This window comes from Leptonychotes weddellii, chromosome 16 (genome assembly GCF_054177405.1).
Source record: "Leptonychotes weddellii isolate Sample4059 chromosome 16, ASM5417740v2, whole genome shotgun sequence".
NCBI lineage: Eukaryota > Metazoa > Chordata > Mammalia > Carnivora > Phocidae > Leptonychotes > Leptonychotes weddellii.
The window spans coordinates 46,573,405-46,598,423 of NC_138384.1; the positions used below are offsets into that span (position 1 = coordinate 46,573,405).

Below are 25,019 nucleotides of genomic sequence, written 5' to 3' on the forward strand. Positions count from 1 at the left end.
GGGTCTTCGCTGCAAGGGGAGCACTAGCCGGTTTAAAGTCCAAGGATGACGCGGTGACTCTGATTGGGGCGGGGAACAGCGGGAGACGGGAAGACTGGAGGAAGCTGGGGCGAGTGTCCCAATGAGCAAGGACAAGGCCAGAGCAGGGGCTGGCTGTGTGGACAGAGTCAGGGCTCCGATACAATGTTGTGATTGTATCACCAGGGATACAGAGAGCCCAGATAACTACGAATTAGGAAACGTCTGGAATAGTGTTGAAAATATCCAGTTCTGCAGCCAGACTGCCTGGGCTAAGTCCCAATTCCTCTCCGGACTGTGGCCTCTTGCACAAGGGCCTTCCTCTCTTACACCACGGTCTCCCCAGCCTGTGACATGGGTAAGAACAGGACTTACTCACAGGGCTGTTGTGGAAAGAGCCTGGAGCATGGCTGGGGGCCACACACATCCCCCTCCTCCCACCCTCCCCAGTGAGAGGCGGGCTCAGAGAGGTGATGTAATTAATGGAGGGGGAGACAGGGTTCTTCTGTCTCTCAGGCCTCAGCTACTCAACTAAAACATGGGGACCCCCACCTGTCCCTCTCCTGGGAGGCCACACGGCTCTGTAAGTTGGCAAGACCTTCTCTGATTTGTTGATTTCATGGTTGTGTTTTGGGCCAGTGGTGACTTGACAAGTGTGCACAAGTGTGATCAATACATTTGGGATGCCATGGGGATCGGGGGGCCTTGACCTGATTGGGGGTTCAGGGAAGGCACCTCTGAGGTTGAGACATTTCCCTGAGTCAGTAAAGACCAGGGTGGGGGCTCCTGGGTGGCTCAGTCGTTTAGCGTCTGCCTTCGGCTCAGGTCATGATACCGGGGTCCTGGGATGGAGCCCCGCGTTGGCTCCCTGCTCCGCAGGAAGCCTGCTTCTCCCTCTCCCACTCCCCCTGCTTGCGTTCCCTCTTTCGCTGTGTCTCTGTCAAATAAATAAATAAAAATCTTAAAAAAAAAAAAGACCAGGGTGACCGTGACAAAGGTCTCACTGTCAACACTTGCTAGAGCTGCTCAGGAGCAGGCCATTCGCCAGCGTCCCCTGCTAGGTCCTCAGGAGCGAACATACATACACTGCCTCATGTGACCAGCATCCCCCACTAGCACACAGTGGCGCTCAGGACATTTGTCCAAAGAACGAAGGCACTGAATTTCTCAGCAGCTCTATGTTATTATCCCCATTTCACTGATGACGAAACTGAGGCCCAGACGGGTTCGATAATGTACCCCAGGAAGAGCTGTGAGTCACACCTCACTGTCCCCCACAGTCATAAGTGCTGGTGCTGAGCAGATGAAGGGGAGAGTGGAACAGCATTCCAGAAAGAGGGAACATCAAGCGTGAAGGCGCTGAGCTGAGTGGGAGTGGAAGGGGGCCAGCATGAGGGCCCAGCGATGCAGGAGGCCGGCGGGGCCACGTCCTGAAGGGTTCTGTCTTGGGTAGGCTCAGACGGGGAAGGTGACAGGTGGGACACCTGGGGGATTGAGCTCCAATGGAGTCGGACTCCACCACCCGTATGGCTCGCTGACAGTCCCAGGGGCGTGCGGTCAGGCCCGAGCCCAAGGCGCCCTGGGCACCAGTTCTGCTCCAGCCCGCAGCACGCAGGCCCCTCTCCACGGAGTGAACGGGAAGGAGTCCCACTGTGCCTGCCGTGGCTCAGGAGGAGTCTACATCTAAAGTCAGGCCGAGGGAGAACCCCACACTGGAAACAAGCCAAATGCCCATCAATAGGAAATGGATGAAGAGATGGTGGTAACTTCATGGGACAGAATATCATCCAACAATAAAAGGGTAAGAGGGGAAGCACCGTGGCTTCGAGACAGGACAAGGAGGAGTCCCGGCAGCTGCGGGGAGCACACAGAAGCCGGGCAGACAGAAGTGTAGACACGAGATTCTGTGCGTGAGGCTCAGAAGTGAGGAGTCAGGGGAGGGGCTGTCTCGTGAAATGGGAGAAGTAATTCTGTCCTCATGGGAATGAAGAGGTCCCTGCAGGAAAAGCACTCCCAGTCCCCCGCTCAGGGTCAGTGCTCAGCAAACTGGTTTCTCTTCCCTTCTCTGGGGGCAGGTGAGCAAATCCCAGTACAGACTTCTGTCTTCAGCTTGTACAACCTTTTGTACATATCATTTTTAAGTATAACTTTTCCTTGATTACAAAAAGTACCCAGTGCCCTCACTGAAGAAAATTTAGACGTTAAAGAGAGTGAAAAGAAGAAACTCAATATCCTCCAGAACACTAGTGCGAAGAGAAAGGCAGTATGAACAGTTCTGAGTGGTCCCTGCGTTTTATTTTTGCTTTCCCTGCAGTGTTTAAAACACATGGGACGTCCTACTTGCATCCTTTGAGAGCTCAGGATCCTATTCTAAGCACTTCCCTGTGTCATTGGATATTCTTCAAAGCTCTGTTTTGAATAGCTGCATAACATTCTGTTGTAAGAACCAATGCCAGGATGACCAAGAACTGAGCCGGCTTCCACCCTCTGGCCCTTGGGCCATCCTTCGACCTCACTCTCTGAAGCACCTCTAAGCCCCTCTTTCGGGTGGGTGGATTGGTTTCTTAGGACAGAGGCACCCTTCCTTGTCGAGTGCCCTCACACACTGCCCAAACGACCTCATGGCGGACCCCGAGGGTCCCCGGGCGGCTCCCTGAAAGCTCCATGGCTCCATGTACTTTGTTAGGTTAAGTACATGCATGACCTCTGACCCAGCGATCCCCCTGGTGTGTATGCCAAAGATGTTATCACGCAGCTTCCAAAGGGGTCTCCAGGGAGAATTTGTGGTGGAGGCAGCTCCACGCCTCCCCGGTGTCTGTCCTGACTTGGGAGGTGGAGGGCAGGAAGTGGGGGGGCACCCATCAAGGAGAATTCTGCAGCAGTTAAAGCAACAGAGTAGACACACACACACACGCACACACACGCACACACCCCGATGTGGATGGCTCTTAAAACCCAGGCTGGGTGAAAACAGTGAGACAAAGAAAGCCATCTATAATGCAGCTTCATTTACATAAATTAAAAATACATGCACACAAAGCAACAATAAGCATTTTGCAAGAACACACACAAGCAGAAAGATCCACAGTAAACACATTAGGACAATTGGCTCCGGGGAGGAGGAGAACAGAGCGGGGACAAGGGTACAAGGCAGTGGAGGAAGAAGGAGAAGGCACGAGGCCTCTGTGCCCAGGGAGGACCCCAGCCTCGTGGAGGAGGAGCAGGCCTGTGCGGGGGGAGCAGGGGGGCTGTGTGAGGTGTGAGGGCACTGGCACATGGCCTGAGGGGCGTGGGGGCTGGGAGGTCGGGGGCCTCTGCCTAGAAGGTATCTCCTTGAGCTCTGGGCTTGCACACCCCTGTCCCATCTCAGAAACAATTAGGGGCCCGTGGAAGACTGCAGATAGTTAAAAATTATTTTGCTCCTGAAGGGCATGTGCTGTCCCTGTCATGTCTCAGAACAGCGTTTGAGCCCTCGCCGAAGGTGGATGCCACTGTCCTAGAGAGGCCGGTGGTTCTTGCAGGCGCTGCAGGGACCCGCCTTCCGTGCGCACGCGCACACACACACACCCTGCCAAGTCCTCAAGGTGGGAGCTCGGGAGGCGGCCTTCCTTCCATAGACAAACATCTGCTGAGCACCTAGTGTGTACCAGGCTCTGTTCAGGTGCTGGGCATACAGCAGGGAGCACGGTGAAGTCCCCACCCTCATGGGAGTGACAACAAGCAAGTGACCATGGACAGGACAGGGCAGACTCTTGGATCCCCAGAACTCTGGCCATTTCTATGGGGCTTTGGTGTCAGGCCGTGTGTATGCGTGCGTGTGTGTGCATGTGTGTGTGTGCGCACACACACACACGCACACACTCCCATGCAAGTGTGGGGAAAGCACCAGCCATTGTGAGGGAGGACAACACCCAGAGAGCAGGACACACAGGACTTGTAGGGCAGCGCCTCTGTGATCTTCCCTCTAACCCTGAGATTCTGCTTCTAGGAATTTATCCCAAGGGCGGGTTCTGGAAAGTTCCAAGAATGCGCACCAGGGATGTTGACCACAGTGCTGTCTCTATCACTTCCAGCACTGGGAAGAAGGGACCGGCGCAGTAACGGGAAGGCCATGCACCGGGATCCCACGTAGCCACTAACACTGACATTTTAGACGAGTGTCAGCGTCAGGGAGAAAGATGCTCCTATTACGCTCTCAGGTGTCTAAAGTCAGCTGCAAACCAGTATCAAGTGGTGTGATTTCATTTTTTTCTCCAAAAAGTAAAGAAAAAAAAAAGCCGGGGCGCCTGGGTGGCTCAGTTGGTTGGGCGACTGCCTTCGGCTCAGGTCATGATCCTGGAGTCCCGGGATTGAGTCCCTTATCGGGCTCCTTGCTCAGCAGGGGGTCTGCTTCTCCTCTGACCCTCCCCCCTCTCATGTGCTCTCTCTCTCTCAGTCTCTCTCACTCAAATAAATAAATAAAATCTTTAAAAAAAAAAAAAAAGCCAGAAATACGTCGGCCAGGGCTGCCCACCAGACACACACCGGGAGCATGTGTGGAGAGGATCTGAACAGAAAGAACTAGATGCTAATGGGGTTACCTGTTTGTCGAATTCCACTTGGCTTTTGTCCCTGTGTTTTTACTTAGGTGTATTTTCTAGTTTTTCTAAATTAATTTGCATTCATTCTGTAATAAATAATTTAAAAATCCATTGACATGGGCACAGGAAAGAGCCAGGAAGGCTTTAAAACAAAATATAAACAGTAGTTATTTATATCTAGGTGGTGGGACTAGGGTGATTTTTTTTCATTTTTTTATTTGGATAATTAAAAAGTTATTTCCTCAAGCTCCTCTGATGGTTCCCTCGGCAGCCTCAGTCCCGCCCCCCACCTGCAGGGTGTCCCCGAAGGGAGGCCCGTTTCACTGAATGTTCACAAGAGTCCACTCTTGGGGGCAGGACACTCTCCACCCTGGGGGAGCAGGCAGTTTGGGGGCGCATGATGCATGCCTACAGCAGACCTGTGCATGACTTACAAATTAGTTCACCCACGTCCATGGGGCTCCATCCCTCTGACAGGGGTGTGGATCAAAAGTCTGGAAGCCAGAGGCCTGGGAGACGGGGTGACAGACACCCAAGCAAACAGGCCCAAGCAAAGGGGCCAGCTCAGACCTAAAACCCGGGAGTCATCCTCTCTTCTCTCTTCCCACACCCACTCTGCTGGAAAATCCTGTTGTCTCCACCTTCCAAACAGACCCAGAATCTGCCCACTTCTCACCACCTCCACTGCAACCAGCCTGGTCCCAGCCGAGCTCCCGGCATTTCTCTCCCAAATTCTGCACCAGCAAGCAAATAGCAGATCCAGGATTCAAACCCAGGCCCCCTGGTGCTTGATCCATGTGCCCTATAGGCCTCCCGAACCTCGGCCAGAGAGACCCAAGTCAGCAGCCCACCTGCCCTCTGCTCAGAATGGCTCCCGTCTCATTCAGAGAAGAGCCCAAGTCCTCACCATAACCATGAGGCCCTGCAGGATCTGTCACTTTGCCCTCACCTCCCATCCTTGCCCCTGGCTCTCTCTGTTCCAGTCACACCAGCCTGTCGCTGTTCCTCCCACACACCAGGCAGGCTCCCACCCCAGGGCCTTTGCACTTGCGGTCCTCCCTGCCTGGAATGCCCTTCCACAAGGCTCCACCTTCATCTCTTGCTCAAATGTCCCCTTCTCCATGAGGCCACCCTGACTTCATATCTTTGAAGCTGCAGCCAACCACCCCTCTTCCTGCACCCACTATCCCCTTCCCCCATCTGTTTCCTTTTCCCACAGCCCTCGGCATCCTGAACACACACCATTTACTTACTTATCATGCCTATGTCTAGAATGCAGGCTGGGGGAGGTGCAGGGTTGGTTGTCCTAGACTACTGCCCCCCACCCAGAAGACAATCAAGAGATATTTAACATACACAGGCATCAAGAGCAAGGGCACGGATGTCTGGAGGGGGAGTCTGTGGGCCCAGATTGGAAGGCAGTGAAGGGAGGCTCGCCTGTGGGACCCAAGGGCCAAAGAGAGGCGCATTCAGGCAGAGGGGTGGCCTGAGCAACTTCTCAGCCCTGGGAGGGCAACTGGTGTCAACTCTAAGCCTGGCAGGCTGTGCCCAGCGGCACAGACTTGTTATCACAATAAAGAGCCTGGACTTCACTCCAGAGTCCAGGAACCTGCAGAGGGTTTTAGGCAGAGGCGAGCACGCCTCGGTGGCCACTGGGAGGCTGGGCTGGGCCTGGGGGAGGGCATCCCTGGTCGCCAGGACGAGTCTGTGGGTGCAGCCCCTCATCACAGAAGTACTCCCTGATGGGCTAACATCGCCCCTTCCGGAAATGTGCCATCCCATTTGTTTACTGTTTCTTCCCTTCTGCAAGGTGAGCCGCCCAGGAGCAGGGAAGGGGCCCACCCATCCCGCTCACGACCAAAAGCAGGGCTTGGCACTGACCTGGTGCTGGCCACATGTTGATCGTCACATGAGTAAATGAAGGACGGAAACGGACAGACAGAGTCCAGGGAACAAGGGCATGTACGGGGAGAACGAAGTGAGGGTGTCGGTCCCCCTCCAGGAGTCAGGGGCCGGTCAGCTGAGACTGGAGCTTGAGAATGCAGAGTGGACTCAAAGCGCACGGGGAGGAAAGGGACGCTGCTGAGGAGGAGGGCCTGGAACTGGGGGACACCATCCTGCAGAAGCAGGGATGGGGCAAGGGGACGAGGCCCCTTCTGCTTCTGGACCCCAGCTCTGGCTTCACTGGTCCTTGCTCCGTGGCCACCCAAGGCAGGCTTCTTGATGTTGGCAGCCCCCTTGGTGCTGTGTCCCTAAAAGATCCCCTCTCTTCTGCAGAGGGGAACCCCGTCCCCAGGCTCTCCAGGACAGTGCGGTGGGGAACACCGACCCCTTTCCCTCTCAGGGACAGACCAGGGTGTGCCATGGGGGAAGGGATGTTAGCTCCCAGGGGCCTGGGGCACCACACAGGAACCCTCTTCTCTCCTGGCTTTATGCACCAGAGTCAGGAGAGGCTTGCATGGTGTGGGGTACTGACACGTGGCTTTAAAACGGTCGTTCTCAACTAGGGCAATCCCTCCTCCCCGAATATCTGGCGACATCTGGAGGTGTCTGGGGAAGTGGGCGCGAGGGTGTTGCTGCTGGTGTCTAGTGGCCAGGGATGCTGCTCCACATCTTACAGCACTTAGCACAGACCCCACAACCAGAGCCCACCAGGCCCCAGATGCCACGAGAGCAGAGGAGAGACCCTGCTTTAAAAACGCACAGCTCTGCCCTCAGAGCATCATTTATAGCCCACCTCAGTCACGGTCACAGTGAATCGGATGGCAGGTGCCCCATCGGAGCACCAGCCATGTGCCGACATGGGACTAGGCACGTGAGAGTGCTTAGATCTCCAAATGTCATACCACCTCTGGGAAGCGGGCACACGAGCTCACTGCACAGCAAAGGAGTGCTCGCCAGGTGCCAGAAGATTCTAAGTCCTTGACAAGTATGAAACCCATCAGTCCTCACCCAGCCCCCTGGGGCAGGGGCTCTGTCATCCCCGTTTTTCAGACAAAGAAACTGAGACGCGAAGTCATGCCCTCACGAGCCCAAGGCCATGCCGCGGCTGGAGCCATGTGGACAGCACAGAGGCCTCGTGCAAGGGTCACTCTGCATACCTGTGACTCCGGGGCCAGGCCAAGGGCTCACCTGTCCTGTACTGTGGGAGGCAGGCAGGTGGTCCTACCCCTGAGCCCCAACACGCTGGACAAAGACAGGGAACCTCACGTGAGAAAACCCAGACAGACTGAGCTCAAGTTAATAGGATGCAAACAGGATCTCGTAAGTGCCAAGGGGACACCCAGAAGGCCTTTGCCAGCTCGAGCAGGAGGACCCGGCCACCACCTGTGCCCCCCCGCCCCCACTGGCTGCTGGCCCAGCTCACCTGGATGCCGTTCTCCTGCAGGTTCAGGTACCGCGTGTTGACAGGGATGCTGGCCGGGACCTCAGCCAGCTCTCTCCGCGTGCAGATCACCCGGCTGGCCTGGTTGCTGCAGGAGCAGGCCGCGGGGCAGGAGGTGGCCGGCGGGGAGCCCCCTCCGGCCGCCAATGTCATGGCCATGCCGCCCCCGCCGGTCCCCAGGGGTGGGGAGAAGAGCCAGAGGAAGAGCAGGGCCCCATGGGGCCAGGACATCCTACCGGGCGGCAGTGGGGGGCACGGGGAGCTGCGGGCGCACGCCATCCTCAATGTTCATGCTCCGCGAGGGCGCCGGGGGGCTGTGGGGTGGAGAGAGAGGGAGAGGCTCAGTGAAGGACAGGGACCCCGTGTGTGGTCCGCCTGCTTCCCAACCCCCAGGCGGCTCTCTGCCGCCACCATCACCTCCCTGCTCCGCTCAAGACCCGAAGGGTGGGGCTCCCCCAGCCCCCTGGTGGTGACCCACCTGCTGAGGGCAGCAGAGACAAGGGCCAACCCTGCCCTTCTTGCACTGTCTCAAGTCATTCCTGACCGGAAGAGTATACCCATTTTGTAGAACTGACAACTGAGGCAGGGGTGGGGTGGGGAGAAAAAGGCTGCCCAAGGCAGTTGGCCAGTAATGGAGAAGTCAGTCCGATTCAAAACTTAGTTCTCTGCATGGTTTCAGAAAGGTAGATAAAGAGGTAGAGATGGAGGGAGAGAAAGAGAGACAAACAGACGAAGGAACAGAGAGAGGGTGACGTGCCAGGTCTGGAAGTCTGGGGTGGGGGCCGGGGCTCTGGAGTCTGGCTTCCCTCACAGGCCCCATCCAAGTATTCTCACCGCCTGCAGGACCTCCTGTCCCTTCATCCTACTCCCGCCCAGGAGTGTTTGCCAAGAGACAAGCTTCCCAGCACCAAACACCCTCCACACCGGGCCCAGCCCCAGGCTCCCGTCAGGCTCCCGTCACCCGTCCGGGCCGTGGGCCTCGCAGCAGCCACAGAGAGTTGAGTTAGACTCAAAGGAAGAACTTGAAGAAGGTGAGGTGCCAGACAAGGCAACTGTGGAGGTGAAGTGTGGGCAGGAGAGGCTGGGAGGCCACGGGGTGGGAGGGAGGAGGCAGACTGGAGAAGACAAAGGGGGAGGAGGTGGCCGAGGGGGACCTGGGAGGGCTGCACACCCCCCCCCGACCCCCATTGGCCCTGAGGTTGCAGGTGCTCAAGGCAAAGGCAGCGGGTGGTGGGTGGCTCCGGTGGGTGGGTGGGTGCTGGGACAGCTGGTGGGGAAGGGGTTGGGGGCAGGGCTCTGGGCGGGGGTGGGCGGGTGGGGCCAGGACCAGACGGAAGGGGATGGACTGATCGGAAGGGGATGGACTGATTGTAACAACAATGGCAAGAACTATAATAATAATAGCTTCAGTGTTGGGGGGAGACCTTTCTACGCCCCAGTCTCAGCACACATGGTGTTCTCATTTAGGCCTCACAGAAACCGGAGGAGGAAGGTGTTAGGACGCCCAATCTACAGATGAGGACACTGAGGCGCTAGGAGGGGGCGCAACTCATCCCAGCACGGAGCTGGCCGGTGGGTGGCAGAGGGGGATTGTGGCCCTGGGCGCACCCTCCCTTCCATGCAGCGTCTTGAGTACACACACAAGTGCACCCACAGCAGCAGGCTGTGCTCCAGCACGGACCCACTTCCCCACCGGTGAGGGCCGAGGGCAGCGGTCTGCACAACATGCACAGTAGGGCAGTGCTGGGCACACCCTCATTCAGCGGGCTCTCAGAGCCACGGACACAGGGCCACCCCCCGCCCCGAGCATGTATACACACACACACACACACACACACACTCACTTCCTCCTTCGGCAGTTTTCAAGATCATTTTAACTCAGATAAAAATGCATGTGCGTAGTCTGTGTGCCTGAATGCTTGTGTGAGAGCCTGAGCTGGAGAGACGGAGAGATGGAGAGACAGGGAGACAGAGAGACCGAGAGAGACAGAGAGGGGGAGGGGTTGGTTCTGAGTCTGTATTCCGGACTCCTTTTTCCCCCTGGGGGGCTAGGGGCTGTGTGTGCCTCTGTCTGCAAGTCATGTGAGCGCAGCAGGGTCTCCGCTTCTCGAGTGTGATGGGGGGGTGTCTATGCCGTTCCCTTTCCCATTTCCTAAGACCGGTGATGACCCAGCCCACACCCTTCAAACCCAGGGGCTGGCGCTGCCCAACGGGGCCAGAAATTGCAGCTGGAGAACCCCCAGGCCAGGATGCCCCCAGTAGCCACCGCAGGCCCAGGCCCGCTGCCCCGTCTCTACCTCCGCATCTGTCCCCATCTCTCCTGCAGACAGCCCGCATCCCCCCCCCCGCCCCCCCGCATCACAGCTTCTGCAGCGGCGGGGCCTCCCGCCCCTTCCCTCCTTGCCCTCAGCCATCTCTGTCCTTGTCCCCCCCCCCACAGTGAGGGACACTCACCCCGGTGGCTCCGCTTCCGCTGGGCCTCTCCCTGGGCCCCAGGCCCCCCCCTCCACATGCCTCCAGCGGGCCGAGGGCTCTGCCTTCCCAGTTCTCCAGGGCTTCCTTCGAGGTCGTGCTGGGGGGGGCGCAGGGGCTTCTTGGGTCTCCCCGCGCCCCCCCCCCCGCCGGTCGCCCTTCCCACCCCGGGGAGGCCCGTCTAGGCCACTGCAGCCGTCTCCCTGTCCCCTCCCTGCTGGCCTCCTCCTGTCTCCTACCCCCACCCCCACCTCTACCTCCACTCTCCCCCCACCGCCAGCCTCTTTTCTCTCCCCCCACTGCCCCTAGCCCCCTTCTCCTCTCTGCCGGTCCCCCGGCCTTGTCCCTGTCCACCTCCTGGTCCCCAGCCCCCTCTTCAGGCTCCCCTCACTGTCTCGCCTCCCTCCAGGCGACCAGGCCCCCTCTCTCCTTCTCCTCCATCTCCTCCTCACTCTGGCTCCATCCCCATCACCCTCTCGTAGGTTGGGGAGACCGTCTTGGTCAGATTCTCTGTCTGTCTGTCCGTCTGTATTGGTCTCTCTCTTGGCCAGGCTCTGTCTGTCTCTCTCTTTCTCCGCGATTACAATTTCTAGTCACACGGCAGTGCAGAGCCAAGCTGTGCCTCAGCTCCCTCCCTCCCTACCTCCTCCCTCCTTCTTTCTCTCCTTCTGAACGGGGAGGGCGCCTCTCCTCCCTCCTCCTCACCCCCCCCATCCCTGCACTGGGAGGCCTCCCCCTCCCCCGCTAATCAAAGGCTCCGTTATCTAATTAACCCATTGGTTCTGGGCGGCAGGGGAAGGTCGGGAAGCGGGGGAGGAAGGTTGACGGCTGGGCTGCCCTGGGAGGGGGGGTGTGGGCTGTGCCAAGCCCGGGCCTCCGCCTCGGGCCTCATGGCACAGACTCGGCTGCATAACCAGGCTGGGCCACCGCTGACCCCACCCCCTACCGCTGGCCACAACCACCCCTCCTGCACCTGTCCCCCAGCCCAAGGGCTGACAACCTAGCACAGTCTCCCTGCAGGAGCCAACTCCAGGAGCTCCCCCAAGCCCCTCCCCACACCACACAGCCCTTTACTCCTACCCCCACGGCTGATATACCAGCGAACCTGGGCCAACAACATCGTCACCCAGTCCTCAGCCAAGGGCCAGCCCCCATTCATGCCACGGAGAAACCCAGCCCCAGATGCAGCCCTCTCCCCTGGACCTTGCCAGAGCCTGAGAGCTGCCGCTCCATACCCTTATGCAAAATGGGCATGGCAGAGCGTTCATTTGTTGGATTCGTCGCGTTCATTTGTTGGATTCGTCAGTCTGCCCATCTACCCCACAGATATTTTCTGAGTCCCTACTACGTGCAGGCACTGGTGTAGATGCTGACAAAGGCTACCTCCACACTCAAAACCCGGACATCCACGGGCCACAGGAGACAAGTAGCTATAGCCGAGCACATGGATCAGCGTCAGCGGGGCTGGGTTTGAATCCTGGATCTGCTGTTGCCTGACTGTGTGACCTCAGGCCAGTGACTTCACTGTTCTGAGCTGCAGAAGAGGCTGTGCAACAGGGATAATAACAGTGCTGGCCTCCTAGGGCTGTTGGGGGCCGACTAGCTAAATGCTCAGTAACCCATGCAGATCTGACCACTTTTCATCCCCCCCCCGCCCCCCCCCCCGACTCTCCCTGAGATCAGAATCCTTCCTCACTGGTCTCCCACTTCCGTCCTCCCCTGCCCTCCCTCCCAGTCTGTTCCCACAGGCAGCCAGAGGGGTTCTGTCAACATCCAAGGCAGACTCTGCCCCTCCCCTACTCCACAGCCTCTCAGCAGGGCCAGTCTTAGGAGGTGCAAGGGCGAGGGACATCATCTTGGTTTACAGGCCCTCTCTCCCCAGGCTGGGCTACTTCTCTGACGTCAGCCCTCGCCTCCTCCCCTGCTCACTCACTGACCTCAGGCCACACTGGCCTCTTTATGGTCTCCAGAACAGGCTGCAGACACTTCTGCCTCAGGGCCTTTGCTCTTGCTCTTTCCTGTCTGGATGCCAGAGGGTCCCCAGTGTGCGCCTGCCTTCTCTCAGGTCTCTGTTCAGATGTTACCTTCTCAATGAAGCCATCCTGACTGCCTCAAATCACACCGCACCCTGCCCGTCTCCAGAACCTTCTCTCCTTTACTTTCTATATAACATCTGTCACCATCTGGCCTCTTACAAGCCCACACTTGAGGGTAAGCTCCCCAAGGGCAGGTACTGCATCTGTTTTGTGCACAGTTTGGTTCCCAGCATCTATGGTGGTGCCTGGCACATGGTAGGTGCTCAGTAAACATTGGACAAAGGAATGAATGAGTAAGTTATCATTACTGTTCGTCTATATTCCCCACAGACGAACCACGTTCCCTCATACAGTCACACAGAGACACACTCGCCCACCCCTATCCCTCGCTCTATGCACCCAGCCCAGGACACACTCCAACAGCTGCATGTCTCAAGCTCATACCTCAGACGTCCCTGATCCTGAGGTCCCCTCTCATCCCAGGAGGCCTGCCTGGTGGAGGCAGCACATCCATATGCCACAAACACAACTGCCTTCAGCTTGACGCTTGTGCCCACGCCATGGTGCTACCTGGATGGCCAGGTTCCAGATACTATACGCTAGAGTCCCAAAGAGCAGGTCCCCAGAGCAGCTCCTTTTTTTTTTTTTTTAAAGTGTGCACACAGCATTTTGCCTACAATTTCAGAGTCTGCATTTTTATTTTTATTTTTTTAAGATTTTATTTATTCATTTGAGACACAGAGATAGAGAGAGAGAGCATGAGCAGGGAGAGAGGCAGAGAGGGAGAAGCAGGCTCCCCGCTGAGCAGGGAGCCCGATGCGGGGCTTGATCCCAGGACGCTGGGATCATGACCTGAGCTGAAGGCAGACGCTTAACCATCTGAGCCACCCAGGCGCCCCTCCCAGAGCAGCTCCTGCGCCCCACTGAACGTCATACCCTGAGGAGAGCTGCACTTAGGACACCACCTGTGTGAGCTACACTCCTGCATATTGCTGTGTGCCAAGGAGATGCCTGTCCCCAGCTGTCCCCAGATCCATCCCTCCAACAGATGGCAGGATTGCCGGCTAGGTACCAACTCCTTGAATAACACCACCACCATTACTGGTAATGTCCACCATGTACCTGGCATTGCCCGAACACCATTCTAGCTGTTGTACTTGCAATAACTGTAGTTCTCCCCTCAGCCCTCTGAGAGGGGCTGCTATTACCCCCATTTCACAGATAGGAAAGCTGAGGCACAGAGAGGCAAAGTCACTTGCCCAGCTAGCAAATGGCCTCTCCCCGGTCAGCCTCACCAGAGCAGAAAGGCCCCAGAGACCCCCAGGCTTGTCAGGACAGCAACCACAATTCCCACGGAAGTCTCCTGGGGGCCATGTTGAACAATGGTCATCCTCCTGCCAGCCTTGCCTCATCCCCACGGCACAGGATGTGACAACGCTACCCTGCTCCACACCCTGCTGGTAGAGGTCACGTGACCCGTCAGTGATTTCCCCTGCTTGCCACCTTGCATCCCTAATAGTGATTCGAAGTATTCACTGAGCACCCACGCTGTGCCCAGTGCTGTGCTGAGCACCGCCTACCCCTCCAGCCACTGGTTTCTCCCCATGGCCTGTTCTCGTGTCCAGTTTACAGAGGGAGAAGCAGATCCAGAGGGCTGAAGACACTGCTTGGTGGTCACACAGCCTGTACGGTGGGACGGCTGGGACTGGAAGCCAAGGCCCAGAACCTCTCTCACCCCCGTGCCCTGGGAGAGGCCTCTTTGCTTGTTCTCCGCCCCTACCTGGTGCAAGGAATGAAGTAGAGCCAGAGACGCAAGAGGCCCCAAAGAGAGAAGAGGCGTGTAAGGCAGAAAGGGGCAGAGACATAGCGAGAGGAGGAACAAAGAGGCTGGAGACCGATATACCACACATGACCGTGACCGTGCACGTGAGGGGGCAGGAGAGAATAAGAGTCTATAAGAAGGGCAGGAGAGCACAGAAAGCCTGAGAGGGAACTGAGGACCACGGGAAGGTGTAACGGCCGAGGCCTCACCAGCTTCTCCATCCTCCCCAGCCCGAGCTCTGAGAGATCTCGGGCACTGTGCCTGAGAGGATTCAGGCAGATGGCAGATCGGAAACTCGGGGGCCCAGGGGAGGTGGGGTGAGGAGAAAAGGGAGGCAGGGAACATTCCTGTCAGGCATACTCATTTTTCTGGGGGAAGTTCAGAAGGTGAGAGAAAAGATAGGAAATTGACTGCCATCGCAGCAAGAGGGATGGAGGTTAGATCTAAAGAAGAACTTCCCGACTGTGAGGGACTGGGGCGGAAGTGGAGCCTGGAGCCCGGAGGGTGGAGAGACATCAAAGCCAGAGAGAGCTGAACACTTCTCTCTCTGGATGCCTGTCATGTGCACAAGGCTGGGAGCTGTTAAGTTGGTGGGGGGAGGGTATGGGCAGAACAAGCTTCAGGGATGGATGAAACAACTTCACATGTGTGTCCCTCTGAGCCAGTCCCTGTCCTGAATGCTTTTCAAATGAAAGCAACCCAGAAGCCCGGAGAATTGACAGTCCCCTAACTTTTGAGATGGGGGAACCCTGGGAAAAGGGCTGCCCAGGCTCCTCGTGGCTGCTGCTGAGGACACAGGTCAGGGGCTCAGCTCTTGACTCGCCCCAGCCACCACCGCTGGTCACTGGCCCGCAGAACCAGGCTTCGCGGGGCTATGACTTGCTGGGAGGAGGCGGGGTCTCCTCGCCCGTCGTCCCAACTCCCCACACTGACGCACTGCCTTTCATACACTCATTTCACAAATATTTACTGAGTGGCCCTCACCTCCCACCCTCTCCCTGCTCCAGCCACACTGACCTCAGGAGGCTCCTCCACCCCAGGGACATCCCGACCTGGAGGCTTGGCCCTGCTTTTCACTCATCTACGTGGCTGCCTCCCCAAGAGTCTCTGTTCCAGGGCCGTCGAGAGGGTTTCTTGCCCCGCCCCCACCTCTTACATTCACACTTCCTTCGTCGGACGGCCAGAAGGTACCCTACAGACAGCGATTTGTTCTGTCTATTGTTTGTCTCCCGCCAGAAGGTGAGCTCCCCAGGCAGGGAGTTTGTCCGCCTTGTGCACTGCTGCGTCCCCAGTGCCTAGGACCCGCGGGCCCCCACAAAACCTCAGTGGACACTTGCAGAAAGAAGAACGAGTGCGCGAGCGCCCCCTACCGCCAGATCTCCTGCCGGCACCGGGTAGGTGGGGCCAACGAGACCCGTGCTCCTCTGGAGGGAGTTAGTGGTCCAGAGGGGAGCGGGACAAGGGCTAAGTGAGACAGCACAGGGTGGGGTCCCTGGAACGTCTAGGAGAAGCACCGCCCTTGGCCAGTGGAGGGGAATCTGGAAGAGGTGAGGTCAAAGCTGAACCTGAGGGACGCCTGAATGGCTCGGTCGTTGAGCATCTGCCTTCGGCTCAGGTCATGGTCCCAGGGTCCTGGAATCAAGCCCCGCATCGGGCTCCCTGCTCAGCGGGGAGCCTGCTTTTCTCCCTCTCCCACTCTCCCTGCTTGTGTTCCCTTTCTCACTGTCTCTCTCTCTGTCAAATAAATAAAATCTTAAAAAAAAAAAAAAGCTGAACCTGAAGGATGAGCCAGGGTGTGCTGGCGACCAAAGAACCCCCGGGGGTGCAAAGGCCTGGGGGCCAGAGAGGCAAGTGGGAGTCAGGGAGCTGCACGGAGCCCAGCTCAGTCACAAAGACGTCCTACCTCCACAGTAGGCTGAGAGGCAGGGGTGCTGGGGGGGCGGTGTGGAGGCAGGGGAGGGATGGGGTCCAATCAGGTTTGGAAAGACCCCTCCGAGGGAACTAGGGGGAGGCTGAAGGCTGGGGAGGAGCTGGGCCAAGGATCCAGGGGAAGAGGCTGAGGCCATGGCTGGGGCTTTGGGGATGGAGAGGAGGGAGACAATGAAAAGATATAGCGAAATGGCAAAAGCGGCAGAACTTGGAGGAGATGTAGGAGGTGAGGCAGAGGGAGGAGCCAAGTTCTCCTTAGAGATCTGGGGTCAGATTCTAAAAGCCAGGAGAGGAGAGAGGGCGGGAGAGGAGGCTGGGGGTGGTGGAAGAAAACAGACAGGTCCCTGAACACAGGACCCTCACCCCTAACCTTTGCTGGTAGGTGGCGAGCCCGCTTACTCCTGGCAGCCCAGATGTTCCCAGATGTTCCGGGAGCAGTGGTGGAGGGCCCCGGTCAGTCCCTGGCTGTGAGGCCTTGGGCCAGCCCCTCAGTCTCTCTGCTCCTGTTTCCTCCTCTGTAACCCAGGCCGTCAGGGACACCCTGGGGCTGAGGGGCTGCGTGAAGCTTCAGGGAGGGGGCCCAGGACAGAGTCTGGCACTTTGCAAGTGACCGGCAAGGGTGAGCTAGGACGCAAGGCCTGGCTGGTAAGTGGCTCCAGGCCTGTGTGGCTGCCAGCTTTCTGCTAGCAGCCTTGCTGTCACTCCATTTCCTCCTCTGAGAAATGGGAATTAATAAGATACCACACGACAAAGGGTTGAGAGGGCGAGGGGCTAGGGGACACGGGAAGGCCTGACGGCAGCAGCTGTCTACCAGCCAGGACAGAACTGTTCCAGGATCTAATGCGTTGCTGTCCAGTGATGCTCTCTGGAAATGCTTTCTGCACTGGCCAATATGGTAGCCATGAGCATGTGTGGCCAGTGAGCACTTGCTGAGTGGTGAGTGACTGAGGAATTGAGTTAATTTAATTTAAATTAATCTAAATGTCAATGGCCACACGTGGCTGCAGTGGTTACTGTATTGGACTGCTGGTGTGGCTGTCCCAGTGTGTCCGCTGGACCCCAGTCCTGCTGGAACTGAGTCCCCAAAGCTTGGGCTCCTTCTGCTCCGACGCCCTGCCTAGAGACCTCACGGGGCTCTTACAGGGCTCTCCAGGAGCCAGAAGCAAACTTTACTGAGGGTGAGATGCTCTGCCTGTGTCATCCGAGGCTTCCGGGAGAGGAACTACAGGAGCTCCACTTTACGGTCGGGCATACTGAGGTCTGGGAAATCCTTGCTGCACCCATGAGCACCCAGACCTGGCAGGCTCCAGGTTGGAAGCTTGACCTCCAGGCCCCTATATTCTGTGCATACTCTGTGATTCTGTGTGGCTCTGGGATACGGGGGCTGTGTAACATTGCTGAATTGAATCTACTTGGGGAAGAGCTAGGGGCTGGCCCGGTGTGGGAGGTTTTCAAAATAGAGGTCACTGCCAAGGCTTCGGCAGGAGTGTGTGAGGTGTTTGCAGGTGGGAGGGATGCGGTGTGAGCCAGCTTGACTGTGGCCTCCCTGGTTCCTTCTCCCTTTGCTGTCCCCTGGAAGGGCAATTTTGCAATTTGTCTTCTACCTCAGGATGTGCATAACTAACTTTAAAAAGTTGGGAGGGAGGAGGTGTACTACTAAAAGTAATAAAAAGTTGAAAACCGCTTGAACTGGAGCAGTGTCTCTCGGACAAGTGTCCAGATCACCTGGGATCTTGTTGAAGTGCAAATTCTGATGGGGGTTAGGGGGGACTCTCAGGGTTAGGCAGAGGGGCCTCCCATCCTGGGGCTGCTGGTCCTGGAGCATCCTGCACTCCATTTCAGGATGAATCATGAACTCTCCTCCTCCCTCCCCCCTGCTCTGAGGAAGAGTGTGCTCAAGGGTGGGCTAGACCCTGGTTAGAACCTCAACTGCCACAATTACCAGCCATGTAGCCTGGGAAAGGGGTATCACTTCTTGGGGCCTCAGTTTGCTCATCTGTGAAATGGGGAAAACAGCTAATCTACCTCCAGGGGTGGTGGAGACTCAGTGGTCCGATATCTGTGATGGGTTGGGCGCAGTGCCTGGCATACAGAAAGCTCTCACTGAAATGATTCTCTAACTGTGAACATCCTCCTCCTCCTCCTCCGTGCCATCACACCATCACTCTAGGACGATGGAGAGCTGGGAAGAGCGCTGGTGTCCTGGGAACTCGGGTTCAAACTCTGACTCGCCACTTGCTCACTGTGGTTCCCCCCCATCCCTGCCAGGCTCTGTCTGTGAAGATAATGACACCCAGCTTGGTGGGAACTCATGGTGACATGTCCAGTGTTGGGCACTTAAATGGGAGTGACATTAAAAGTTATTTATTCTCACTGGATCAGAGGAACAAATCTCTTCCTCATTCTGTGACTCAGTCTCCCCCCTTCCCATATGTAAATCCAGCATTTCTGGCTGGATCATTTATCAGAGATTTGGGGGCCCATTGTCCTTCCCCCACCAGCTAGAAATGGGATTGGATACACCTACCTAGCAAGAAAAGCCCCCTGTGAGAATCGGGGTGGGTAGGTCCTTTCCCCTGGGGGATAACAAGGGCATAAACAAGACTGAGGGGCAGGGAGCCCCTAAGTTACAGGACCACTAATGTCTCTTTTAAAGTTTAACCTTCTATGTATGAGTCTACTGTTATTAACAATCTGATTATTGTTATTATTAGCAATCCTAATTTGTACTTGGAGGACTCGATGGACCCGCACAGTCCACTCTCTGGGTCTCAGCTGGGGGAAGCAATCCACAGGGCGGCCCACGCCTCAGTTTGCAGTCCCAGCTGAGCCACTTCTGGCTGTTGACATTGGGCAAGGGGCCTCATCTCTCTGAGCCTCAGTTTCCCTGTATGTCTAACTGGGGATGATGATTGTGCTTCCCTTGGAGCTCTACCATGAGGAGTAAATGGAACAGATCCACAGAGAATGCTAGCATAGAGCCTGGCTCGTGGTAAGCTCTCAATGGATATTAGCTCTTATTATTATCTCGGGCCCTGTGTTTGAGGGTTCTAGGCAAGAGGAAGGCAAATTTCAGCATTTACTGCCTGGGATTTGCCCCCGGGGAGAGCTGGGGCTGGTATTGCTCTCTGACCTTTGTCTCAGTGTTTGAACAAGGGCTCCAAGGCCTAAGCTCAACTCCTTAGGCAGGAGGGTGGGCTGCGGGCTTCCAGGGGCCAGAGCTGAGACAGGAAGCTGCTGGCCCAGCTCCGCCTCTCTCCCTCTCTCCTCCCCTTCTGGGTCATAGACTGGACCCAGCATTCTTACTCCTCGCAGCCCTCTTGGGGACGCAATGGTCCCCTGGGATGGACTCCTGCCTGACCCCCAAGTGCAGGGTCCCTTACCAGCCTGTCTCCCAGGCCTCCAGTGCAGCCCCTCCGCCTCCACCTGCCATGACAACAGTTGTGCGTGTGGGTTTCCAGGCAACAAGGGGGCATTTTGCCACTGTTCTTACTCTTCTGCCACTCCCCTGTCTGGCAGAGCCACCCTACTCTCAGGGACCTGGGAGGGAAGGGAAAAGGGCTTCTGCCCAGTGAGGATGGAGGGCTGCTAAACTCAGAGATGCGGAGGTTTCCTGCACACTACCAGAGAGGAAAGAAAAACATGCTCCTTATACCCTGAAAGGGTGATGGTGGAGGAACTAATGCTGGGCCTGAGTCCGTAATGGAACCTGCACCCTGCCCTGGAGGTAGGACCTAATGAAGCCTGTCTGAGAACAGGGCCCCAGGCTCATCACTATGCCCCGTCCTCTAAGACTTACACTTGGACCAGATGAACTTCCAAATATGCACCCGTCCCCCAACACACAGGGAATCCCACCCCTGCCTAGGTGGTAATCCCACACTAGGGGACAAGTGTGGTCTGTGGCCCGCCCGGGCTGTCTGCCAGCCCAGGACAGGCTGCAACATGGTGGCTTCATGCAACACTGAGTCTAGAACACTACAAGGGCCGGCGGTTTCAAAGCTGACCCTGGCTGTGGAGAGCGTGTGTGTGTGTGTGTCCTGCACCCTGGTAGTCTTGTGAGTTCCTGCTTTGGGGTGGCAGGGGCCAGGTTAGCCCAAGCAGGGCCCCATTCCCGAGGGCCTCAGAGCTAGGGCAAAACTGCCAGGGAGGAGGATGGGGCAAGAGGGGCAGGCAGGCAAAGCCCCTGGCCGAGGGGCTCAGTTCTGGAAAGAAACCCAAAGCAGCAGCATGGAGAGAGTGACAGGGCAAAAAAAGAGCCACGAGGAAAGGAAACGCCAGGACTGAAAACACAGCTGCCTATGAGCCAGGCAGGTAAGAGGGACAGATGAGAGTGGGGAGTGGTGGCCAGCAGGCACCTGAGCATGGCCCATGGCTAACCCAGAAGGAGACTTTTTCAGAAGAAGGTGAAATTTGGATGTTTTGTGATGTAACTAGCATAGCACATTGCATGAGTTTCAAGTGTACAACATAATGATTTGATATTTGTGAAATGATCACCACAAGAAGTCTAGTTAACATTCATCACCACACACAGTTACCATTTTTTTCCTTGTGAGAATGGATTTTTCTGTGAAATCGGTTTTTTTTTTTTTAAGTTGACAACACACAAAATACTTTGAAAGCGCTGGGGGTAAAGAGCATTCTGGGCCCACAGGACAGCAGGGTAAGTGCTCAGGAATGTGGGGAAGTGAGCGCAGGGACGAAGCAGCAGGAGGTGCAAGGAGGATGGGCTGGTGGAGGTGAGGGAGAGTGACCCAGAGCCCGGACTGGAAACAGAGGCAGGTTTCACAGCAGATGGGCCCTGAGAAAGAAAGACTGATGGATAAGTTCAAGGTGGAGCTGGCTAGGCAGGGGCAGGAAGGCACTGGGCTGCAGGGGGAGAAGGGCAGCCCAGGGGAGAGATGATGGGAGGTAGGCTTGATAGAGACAGGACGTCCCCATGACACCTTATGACAGATGCCTGGCCAGAGGTGGGGAAGGGTGAAAGACGGGGCGGATAGTGGAGAGAAGGCTGCCACCCCAGCAGGAAAATCAGGTGAGCACAGGCATGGGGAGGAGAGGGGAGAGGAGACAGAGATGAGGACCGTGGCAGGAGCAAGGAGCCAGGGCACTGGAAGAAGCCCCGAGAGTTCAGTGCCTCCCCTCCACATCCCAGCACCTCTGCCCACACTTCCCAGAGATTGTCAGTGGCCCTCTGATACGGATGTCTTAATTCTGCTGAACTCTCTGACAGCGACGAGACCCCTGGGAGCCCTCTGACTCGGGGAGCATCCTCCCAGCTGCCTCTGGGTGGAATTAAGGGCAACTGTGGGGGTTCATTGGGGCTGGACGTGCAGTCAGCATAGGCCTGTGCCCCTCGCACCGGGCTGGGGGGGAGGGTGGATGAACTTGTGTGCAAGTGCAGGTCTGCGACCGCATTAGCAGCACATGGGGCGGCATCCCCTAGGCTCCAAGGCCACCTCCTGCTTCTCACTTTGCGTCTCTGTGCATGTGGGTTCATGAGGTGACCGTGTTTGAGGGCTCCGGCCAGCCAGCAGCCAGCGTGCTTCTCCGTGAGGTGCTGTCTTTGTCTCTCCCTCTGGGTCTCTGTGTATGAAAGACTGCGCACACGACTCCAGGCCTTTCTCCTGGCCTCTGGCTGACTCTGGTACCGCAGCCCTGTTTGTAACTGGGTCTGGGGCTGCCAGTGTGTGTGTGTGTGTGTGTGCGTGCGCGTGCGCACGCGCTCGCACACCTCTGCCCACACATACCTCTGTGTCTTTCTCACACGCTCCCACCCTCTGCCTGTGGCTGATTTGGGTCCCCCACAGTTAGACACAGTGCCTCTAATCCCCCCTGCACCCCTGGCAGTGAAGTGTTCTCTGGCTCCTTCTTGCCAGCACTGTGGGCCCGCAGGCACCCTCCCTGAGTCTGTGGCTCCCTGTGTCTCTGCCTAGCCCTCTTGCTCTCCCTCCTCTGTGTGTGTGGATGGTATGTGTTCCCCTGTCTGACTCTCGGTTTCTTTCAGAAATTAAGTGAGTAACTCTGTGTATGTCTGGCTCCGTGGTGATGCACCCTAATTGTGTGTGTGTGTGTGTGTCTGTTTGGGAGTCAGGTCCCCTCTCTCACTCCAGCTGTGCCTCTATCTCTCAGGCTCCCACCCTTCCCTCCTTGTCTGAGGGTCTGTCTCGATGCCTTTCTGCTGCTTCATTCTCTGCCCCTCCTTTCTGAGTGCCGTGTGGACAATCAGGTGGCCCAGAATAGAGGAGACCCAGGGAAGAGCAGGAGGAAGGCGGGAAGGGGAAGAGGAGGCTGCAAGATGCAGGTTAGAAGGAGCTAGTAGACAGAAGATGCTACAGGAAGAGGGAGGGGCGCATCCTGGCCGTGGTCCTGGGGAGTGGGGAGTTTTTAGGGGGGAGAGGATGCTGCCGGCTGCCTGGACCAGGAGGGAAGTGACTCTGGCTACTCCCAGCTGCCGCTGGAGCCCGAGTTCCTGTCTGGCGGCTGCGCGGCCGGGACTAGGGATGTGAGGCGCATAGCAATGGGGCGCTGCGGAGGTTCGACTGCAGCTCCCAGCTGGGGAGGGGGGTGGGGAGGGGGCTGTGGGGCAGCCCTGAGGCTCCCTTGCCCCTCCCCCTTCCCAGCTGGGCTCTCCCCAGGGGATTTCCCCACCCTGAGAAAGTGTCGCCGAGAACGGGGGGGCCTGAGGCTGCAGGGAGCCGGGCAGGGAGAAGGAGAGGGTGCTCCAGAAGAGCAGCAGAGGTGGGGGTGGGGAGAGAAGGGTCAAGATGGGAGTGGCAGAAAGAAAGGGATGGGGGTGGGCGAGGGGGCATCATAGGCATGGCGATTCAGGCCCTGGAGAGAGACTGGCTGGGCTCCTGGCAGGAGAGAAGGGAGGAGCCCATGCAAGTGGGGGCTTGCAAACTTGGGTGGAACCCTGGAGAGAGCCTGGGCCTCAGGCTCCCGGACTGATGAGTTGGAAGGAGGCAAGGTTTCAGAGAGGAGGGCCTAGGACTGGGGGGTCTGGGGTTGGGGGATTCCACGGGCCAGGGAGACAGGCAGACAGGAACAGGGGCTCTGAGTGAGGACAGGTCCTAAAGGCGACCCCAGACACAGATGGGTGTGGGGTGTGTGAGAGAGATGCTGGTGGTACTGCTAGGGAGAGCTCCCCCACCCCAAGGATCCTAAGCAGAGAGGGAAGAAGACAAGGGTTCCTGAGAAGAACAGAGTAGGAAGTGGGGCGAGAGGAGAGAAGGGCTAAAGTGGGGTCTGCTGGAGAGGTCAAGGGAAGGGATATCTGGGGGGAGAGAGTCAGAGATGGGGGTGAGAGGACCCTGAAGGGAAGGTGAGGTTCAGTTAGAAGGTCTTAGAAGAGCAGGTGTGAGTGGAAAGCCAGAAAATGGGGAGAGGGAGGTCCCCCAGAGGAGAGGGGTAAGGACGGTGTGAGGGAGGGAGGTAGTGGTTCCGTGGAGACACATGCCCAAGGATAGGAGGCCCCTGAAGCAGAATGGGGTCAAGGAAGGGGGTCTTGGGAAGAGGGAGGGACAGGGGTTTCGCTGCCCACCGGCAGGGATTGGGGGACCCCAGAGAGAAGGGCTGAAGATTGGGGAGGGGGTAGTCTCGCTCCCCAGTCACCCCCTCCGTCTTTCCCATTCTCACTTCCCAAACTCCCCGGTTCTCCCTGGTTGCCAAGGCAACCGCTCCTGCCAGGCGCGGTCACCAAGGAAACCCCGTGCCCGCCTCTCCCCCTTACCCATCACTGGCGTGCCCCCCCACCCCAAGCAGCAGCGGTGTGGAGGGTGGGAGGGGCAGTGGTGGGGGAAGAACTCGGGATCCCACCCCAGAAAGGGGGCCCACATCTACACCCGGCGAGCCCCCCCCCACCCTAAGCCTACATCTTCAACCCCACAGCTGGATACGCGTAGCGACTGCCCGACGTACACCAACCCCCCCGCCCGTCCCCAAGGCAGCGGCGACCCCCCAACATAGAATTCGCCAGGCCGGGAGAACCCCCACCGACTGCCTCCCCCACCCGCTTCAGCTCTCCATCAGGCCCCGCCCACTGTCCTCTGCCGCCGACCCCCCCCATCCCGGAGGAGGCCTTAGACCACGGTCCCCTAATTAAGAGAATGCCCCCCACCCACCCTCCGCGGTTCCGCCTCCCGCCCCCACCCGGCGCCCCTCCGCGGCTACTCACAGCGAGGAAAGGGGCTCCTTCTGGGGGGCAGCATGCCCGGCCCGCGGGGGGAGGACCCCCCCAATGAGGCACAGGGATTTGGGGTGCGAGGCCCGCTGCGGGGAGGCGCGGGGGGCGGGGCTGCGGCCGGGCCTGGGTCTCTTGAGTTCTCCCCCCTCCCCGGCTCCTGGATGGGGAGGGGGCTTCCGCAGCGGCAGCGGTGGGGTTCAGGGGGCCGCTCTGCCTCCTCGCTCGCCCGCCCGCCTGCCGCCCGGCCCGGCGCCCTCGCCCGCCGGCCCGCCGCCCGCCTTCCTTCTTGCCTTCCTTTCTTTCCTTCTTTCTCTCCTTGCTTCCTTCCTTCCAGCCTTCCTTCCTTCCTTCCTCCCTCCTCGGGCCGCCGGCGCCGCTCTCCCCCCACCCCACCCCCCCAGGCCCCGGCCCCGGCCCCGGCCCCCGCCTCGGACGGTGCGGCAGCAACCGCGAGCAGCCGAGAGCGGCGGAGACGGGAGCGGAATACTGATGATGGAGGGGGAGCGGGAGGGAGGGGAGGGAGGGAGCCGGGAGGGGGGGGGGAGAGGCTGCCCGGGAAGGAAAGGAGGGGGGAGAGGAGAGAGGGGAG

General features: G+C 58.0%; 1 protein-coding gene across 2 annotated transcripts in view; it reads right to left on the reverse strand.

Annotated features, from left to right (window-relative positions):
- Positions 1-24,816, reverse strand: part of LRRC4B (leucine rich repeat containing 4B) — a 37,815-nt gene extending 12,999 nt beyond the window's left edge. Inside the window, exons 1-3 of one of the 2 annotated variants that reach the window (XM_081807631.1) lie at positions 10,908-11,119; positions 10,438-10,555; positions 7,966-8,297 (exon numbers count right to left, since the gene is read on the reverse strand). In XM_081807631.1, the coding sequence (XP_081663757.1) occupies positions 7,966-8,262 (297 nt within the window). In that variant the 5' untranslated portion in view covers positions 8,263-8,297; positions 10,438-10,555; positions 10,908-11,119. Of the gene's footprint in view, positions 1-7,965; positions 8,298-10,437; positions 10,556-10,907; positions 11,120-24,421 lie in introns of those variants that run through there. The other variant, XM_081807632.1, reaches the window with a different exon arrangement.
- Positions 24,817-25,019: the final 203 nt, after the last annotated feature.